The sequence below is a fragment of the Rhineura floridana genome, chromosome 2 (assembly GCF_030035675.1).
Source record: "Rhineura floridana isolate rRhiFlo1 chromosome 2, rRhiFlo1.hap2, whole genome shotgun sequence".
Classification (NCBI taxonomy): domain Eukaryota; kingdom Metazoa; phylum Chordata; class Lepidosauria; order Squamata; family Rhineuridae; genus Rhineura; species Rhineura floridana.
The window spans coordinates 102,585,918-102,593,182 of record NC_084481.1 but is presented as its reverse complement, the minus strand read 5'-3'; the positions used below and the strand labels follow the sequence as shown (position 1 = coordinate 102,593,182).

At 41.9% G+C, this 7,265-nt stretch overlaps 1 protein-coding gene across 2 annotated transcripts in view; it reads right to left on the bottom strand.

Annotated features, from left to right (window-relative positions):
• Nucleotides 1–99: 99 nt before the first annotated feature.
• Nucleotides 100–7,265, bottom strand: part of RIC8A (RIC8 guanine nucleotide exchange factor A) — a 35,186-nt gene continuing 28,020 nt past the window's right edge. For both annotated transcript variants that reach the window (XM_061609856.1, XM_061609857.1), the window contains 2 exons: nucleotides 6,476–6,595; nucleotides 100–2,095 (listed from right to left, as the gene is read on the bottom strand). In XM_061609856.1, the coding sequence (XP_061465840.1) occupies nucleotides 1,960–2,095; nucleotides 6,476–6,595 (256 nt within the window). In that variant the 3' untranslated portion in view covers nucleotides 100–1,959. The remainder of the gene's footprint in view (nucleotides 2,096–6,475; nucleotides 6,596–7,265) is intronic.

Genomic DNA, 7,265 nt, shown 5'->3' with positions numbered 1-7,265 from the left:
CCAGCAGGTCCCAGGGTGGGTTACAACAGTTTAAAATTCAGTATTCATGGAATCTCTTCTCATTTCTAAAAATGTAAAACCAGAAACATGTTTAGGAATAATTCTATATTTGTTTTCTGCTAATACCATCCTAGTTAGAACATAGACACCAGCATACTATCCACTTAATCTAGACAAGTATCTCCACCCACTGCCTTGCCAGTTTTGAAAAAAATATGGCATAACACATGGAAGACAAAAGGAATATCAATGGTCATTAGTCATGGTGGCTACATGACACAACTGGGGAAGGCCTCGTTGTGGGCTTCCTAGAAGTGTCTGGCAATCACTGTGGGAAACAGGTGACTAGACTAGATGGTACTTTAGTGTGAGCTACAGGCCCCCTTTTGCATTCAAAATTGTTTCCTTGTTTTGAAACACATCTGAATAATAGCCTTTTAAATGCATTATATAGCTGGGACAGGACATGCAGAAGGGTCAGGTATAATGATACCAAAGTTTAAAGGCAGTTTGTGGAAACAACCCAGTTTCTAACATTTACAAACAGTACTGCTAGAATCACAGAAGTGAAAGCTCAACATCCAATCCTTCACATGCCATACATGTGTGGAGGCAGGACCCTCCACTTACAGATTAACTCTTATAAACAAATCCCTTCAATGAAGTTCAGTTTGTTGCAGGCATAGAATGTTTAATCCTTGGCTCATCCACACTATATTGTGCTTCAGTATAACTGGACCCTTCCCAGTTTGGCCACGGTTACATGCAGATTCCCTAGAAATATAATTTCTAATTGCTTACATACAGTAACCCATATAATCAGATATAGACACATTGTTATCAGAAGGCTTCATTTATTCTAGTGAAAATCATTTATATTTGTGCTAAGATCAGAAACTGTTGGCAAAGTGAAAAGAAGGTGGAAGATAGGACTGCTTTTTTGAATAGAAAAGTCTATAATCAGGATGACAGTACCTGACAACAACCTGTGAGTGCGAAGTGCTAAGGAAATATGGGAACTGAAGCAGATAATTTTAGAGTGAGCTTAAGTAATTGGTCACTGCCTTTTGTTTGAAGAGCGCAAAGAGTGAGATTAATCCAGAAACTAAACATTGTAGAGAAGAACACATTACAGTGTCAGGCTATATAGGGATCAGAGCCCTCCTGGCCCCACATTATCTGCAAATATCAACATTAATGCCATTGTGAGCAAAGGATGTCTTGAGTTGCTCACATTATCCCATGTCTCTGGATACGTGTCCCACATATACATACTATTTCAACAATGCACACATTTTCTTACCTGAATATTTCCATTGTGCTTTAAAATGTGTGATTACCACACACATCCCACATGTATACCTCCAGCAGTACACAGTCCTACCTTTCACATGTAAAATGCAGGCTTCTCATTGTTCACGCATGCCTAAAATATGAACAAGTCATATCTTATGCAAACACATTTGCCAAGAACATCCGTGTGTTTTAAACACTACCACACTATATGGTTGCTACATTATGTGCTTGGCACAAGTACCAACACGTATTCCAGCTGTGGACACACACATATCAGCTGTGTATACCACACTTTCTTCCTATACAAGTAACTGCATGTGTCCTCACAACACTCCATGTGCTACTAAATCCTCTTGATATAATAAGAGATTGCCCTCTCTTCTCCCTACTTTCCAAACTTCATAAAGCTTGTGCTGGAGAATCCTTGGAATCAGTCAGTGGGAGACTATTGTGGACATAGAGGGGGAAAGAGATCGAGAGAGCTAAGCTGTAAAGAGCTCTCTAGAGTGGGAGTGTTAAAGGGCTAGAGAAGATGATATACCAATCTGGGCAATGGGGGTCCAGCCCATGGAGAGTTTTCCTGGGACTGGTCTCCTGATATAGCACCTGTTATGGAGGGAGAATAGAGGGTCCATAGGTTTTTGAAGAACCAGAAAAGTTGATTCAATCCAATTCTAAGTCAGAGTCAGATGATAACCTCTCCTCAGCTATCTGATGAATAGCATCCTCCAGGGAAGTTAAATTGAGAGAGGTTAGATTGCCATCTGGACCCATTCCCATTGGCTGGATGACTTGCTGCCTGCAATGGTAAGAGAGAAACAGCATGATCAGGGAGAGGCTCCTTAGGAGGATTATCAAGAAAAAGACCATGTCTAGGTCAGGTCAGAGATATGTTCACTTTGAGAACTGTAATCTATCTTTTTACCCTAGACAAGATAGTATAAAATGGACACCCACACCCACACCACAGGCAGTAGAACCAGCCCCAGTCCTCCCTCAGCTTGGCCTACAGTACATGTGCTGGCACTGTTTTGCTCATACCCAGAACTTGCATATTGGCACCTTTTGCCCAAGTACAGGTGTTGCATTATTACTAGTTCTTGGAAGAGAATTTGAAGCTTTAGGCTCTATATATTGAGATTCAGATGCTACTGGTTTTTATGTATACATAAAATCTGCAATAACCCAACAGTCTACAGAGCATTAGGCAGATATCTTTTCCAGCTCAGGTACCTAAAATGCTTTCAGTGGAGATTCTAGGAACTGAATCTGGGGCCCTTATATTGGCAAATAATGTACTCAGTCACTGGGCTATGGGGCTCCCTTGAAGTTAAACTGAAAGGACTTATCCACAGCTTTCCTATCTCGTAAGACTCTATTAACACATCAAGAGAACTTGGCCAGTTGATTTTCCAAATATGAAGAACATTTTTCAAACACAAAAGTTCTCCAGGGGAAACTACTCAGCAACATAAAAAGAATGTAATCAGAACGTAGATTTCTTATTCTCCTGTTTAATGCAAATGGAATATTGTATCAGTTTGTCTAGCTTGAGAGTGCTGTTTAGATTTCTTGAGTAGAGAGGATATGCTCTCCACGTTTGGACACAAAGTAGTTTTTCATGCTCGGAAACTGGAACAGAACTGTCAAACTAAAATAAACTGATTATATTCTGATTGAATTCAGTTTATATGGTGAGCCATTCTCCTTGGGGGAAAATATATTTGAAATTTGGCCCATGTTGCACCCATTAGTTTTCCTTCATTTTGCGGTGCAGTGCAGCCATCTTTTTGGTTGTATCCCTACTCAAAGGGGCATTCTAGCCATGCACCATATGCCAATTATCAGCATTCTGAAGTCCCTCACGACAGACATCCTCTTGAAATGTAAGGGTGTTAAAGTACAAGGAAAGTAATTGCTCTAAAATCTTTCTTTTTACCCTAGACAATCTAGCTGGCAAATGCCTCCAGGGGTCCTTCTGATTAGGCAATGTCAGCAACAAAGGAAAATGAAGCTGTAGTGGAATCATTGTTAATGAAATGCTCAGACTAGCATTTCTCCCTGTCTAATGCACACTAGAACCATGGGGTATCTGCATAAACAGACTACTGCCAAGCACTATGTCATTTGAACCCTTTAGGAAGATCCTGTACTCCTGCCTATGTGACTCTTAAATGATGTATGAACAACTACTGTAGAGTACATGACTGCTGGGAAAGAGAATTGGTGGCATCAGCTGCCATCTGTCTTTGCAATAGCACTTCCTACTAGCAGCCATCCAGAGTCATCACTACAGAGCCTGCAGAATGAACTTTGTGGAGATGACAAAACTCAAATGCTTAAAGTAGATAAACATTGTACAAACCTTCAGGGGATGGCCTATAACTTTCTACCCTGAATTCTCAGGTCAAGCCAGTTGTTAATAGCTTAAAGAAAAAATCCTAAACTGTTTATCTGAGCTAGCAAAATCAAATTTGACTGACTTCTTATCTGCCCACTCCTCACTCTCGCTTTATCATAAGAACATAAGAAGAGCCTGCTGGATCAGGCCAGTGGCCCATCTAGTCCAGCATCCTGTTCTCACAGTGGCCAACCAGGTGCCTGGGGGAAGCCCGCAAGCAGGACCCGAGTGCAAGAACACTCTCCCCTCCTGAGGCTTCCGGCAACTGGTTTTCAGAAGCATGCTGCCTCTGACTAAGGTGGCAGAGCACAGCCATCATGGCTAGTAGCCATTGATAGCCCTGTCCTCCATGAATTTGTCTAATCTTTTAAAGCCATCCAAGCTGGTGGCCATTATTGCAACTTGTGGGAGCAAATTCCATAGTTTAACTATGCGCTGAGTAAAGAAGTACTTCCTTTTGTCTGTCCTGAATCTTCCAACATTCAGCTTCTTTGAATGTCCACAAGTTCTAGTATTATGAGAGAGGGAGAAGAACTTTTCTCTATCCACTTTCTCAATGCCATGCATAATTTTATACACTTCTATCATGTCTCCTCTGACCCACCTTTTCTCTAAACTAAAAAGCCTCAAATGCTGCAACCTTTCCTCATAAGGGAGTCGCTGTTGGCGTGTGTGCGTTGTTGTGTGAAACAGCATACATTACGTTGGAGTTAAGTTGAGCAAGAAACTTCTTCAGAGCATGTTAAGAGTCTTTATTGAAAGACATTAAGGCCAGAGGCTTAAGAGTAAATACATGTAGAGATTCTTCAGTCACCCCCCTTCTGGTACATCTCTCTCCATAGATAAACACAAAAGACAGCCTCTCAACTCAGAGGCATAATTCAGAAGACGACAACACATAGACTCTGTTAGAACTTTCCCAGTCGGTATCAGATGGCTACCATAGCAACGGCCCTGGCAGTCCGTTCCCAGACAGGGCATAGACATAACTCCCCCTTAACCTCAGTTACGTCTTCAAACTTGCAGGCTTCATGGAAAACAACTAGAGACAGTAATGCCTACTGGTCACCATCCCCTTGATCCCCTTGATCATTCTGGTTGCCCTCTTCTGAACCTTTTCCAACTCTATAATATCCTTTTTGAGATGAGGCGACCAGAACTGTACACAGTATTCCAAATGCGGCCGCACTATAGATTTATACAACGGCATTATGATATCGGCTGTTTTATTTTCAATACCTTTCCTAATTATCGCTAGCATGGAATTTGCCTTTTTCACAGCTGCCGCACACTGGGTTGACATTTTCATCGTGCTGTCCACTACAACCCCGAGGTCTCTCTCCTGGTCAGTCACCGCCAGTTCAGACCCCATGAGCGTATATGTGAAAAGATTTTTTGCTCCAATATGCATAATTTTACACTTGTTTATATGGAATTGCATTTGCCATTTTCCCGCCCATTCACTCAGTTTGGAGAGGTCTTTTTGGAGCTCTTCGCAATCCCTTTTTGTTTTAACAACCCTGAACAATTTAGTGTCGTCAGCAAACTTGGCCACTTCACTGCTCACTCCTAATTCTAGGTCATTAATGAACAAGTTGAAAAGTACAGGTCCCAATACCGATCCTTGAGGGACTCCACTTTCTACAGTCCTCCATTGGGAGAACTGTCCGTTTATTCCTACTCTCTCCTTTCTGCTTCTCAACCAATTCCTTATCCACAAGAGGACCTCTCCTCTTATTCCATGACTGCTAAGCTTCCTCAGAAGTCTTTGGTGAGGTACCTTGTCAAACGCTTTTTGAAAGTCTAAGTACACTATGTCCACTGGATCACCTCTATCTATATGCTTGTTGACACTCTCAAAGAATTCTAATAGGTTACTGAGACAGGACTATCCAGAGTGTTCATTTTCCAGCACAGACACGCCACCACCTACAAACACTGATCTTGGAACTCTTTCCCCCCTCTTTTTCAGGATTCTAGGAATTTAAATTTTAATATTAAAACAAATAATTCTAGTCCTCATTGTTGAGGAAGACATCTGATGACATGCGGACAGCATTTTTCATGCCAGCAGCTCTGTAGTTCGCAGTAGTGAAAAGCCAGGATATATGTACCCTCTTGTTGGTCACCAGTTACTGCCTTCTTACTGATCCTAAACAAGTTCCACAAAATTCTCCTAATCTACTAGCACCTTAGCATCTACAAAACATAAATGGTAAAAAAAAATGAGATGCATGCTAAATTCATTTCTAGCAACCATAATTTGGCAAATATAGCAAACAGTGAAGCCCTACTCCTACTGAATAATGAAAATCCAGTGTTGCTAGGAACTTGAAGGCAAGCAATGTACACTACAGCCATCTTGCATAGTGAATGCCTACAGAAGCCATGATGGCAGGGCACTATTTCACTCCTTGGATTCTTTCAGACAAACTAGTTCTACTGCATTCCCACTCCCTGACTCCCAAAGTAATAGCTCATTGGGCAAATCAATTAATTAAATTGATATCCTGCACTATCCAATGGGCTCAGAGTAACTTTCAGCAGCTTTTCTGAGTGTTAATAGTCCCGTCCCCAAAGAGCTTGCAATCTAAGGCAATCAAATGATTTGGGGGATAAAAGAGGTCAAATGTTAATCAGTAAAATTCACAAATTATTTGTTTGAAGGCACAATAAGTTTTGAGTTCAGACCCTTTCATTTTAAGTAGCCTGCTCTTCCTCTTTTAGCTTCCTTTCCAAACCACTGATCCATTTCCAGATAATCTTATCTTGTGGTACCTTGAGAGTTTGTCAAACATGTTCACCAGTTTCATTGCTTCAAACTCCTTCTGCTCATCTGTCATCCCTTCCATTGGGTTGGGAAGTTTCTCCTCCACCCGTCCAGTTATAGGATTAATGCTAGAGAAGTAAGTCAAAACAATAACACATTGAAAGAATTATTATTATTATTGTTGTTGTTGTTGTTGTTGTTGTTGTTATTTATACCCCACCTTTTGGCCAAAGGCCCTCGAGGCGGCTTACAAGAAAAATAAACACAGGTATAAAAATACAATGAAAGCAATACAATTTACAAAAATTAATTTAAGTAACAAATAACATTATCGTTATCGGCACTGCCAAGAAAGAGGAGGTGGTGTTAGCGGGGGCGGCAGTTCCCGAGAGGCAGAAGGGCAACAGGCATTTGTTACAGCAAAGCTGTTTGCTGTTTCAATGTTGTCTTCCTCTCCATGTCCTTGGGCTCGCTCAGCTGCTACTCCCCGGGCTTCTGCTGCTGCTGGTGGTGATGGTTTATGTCAGGAGGTGGCTGCGGGAGCTCAGGCTCAGGGCCTTGCATTCAGTGTTCTGGCCACTTTTGCCTCTGGCCCCGACCACTGTGGGCATGTGGCCCTCAGAAAGTTGTCCAGGAGGGAATGTAGCTGAAAAAGTTCCCCCACCCCTGCCATAAAAGCTGTTTGAGAGTGGAACTAGCTGCCTTTGGGAAAAGGGGGGCACTTCTTCACTGGAGGTATTTTAGCAGGGCCTGGAAAGCCAGCTGCCAGGGATGCCGGAGTTCAACTTCAACAAAGAA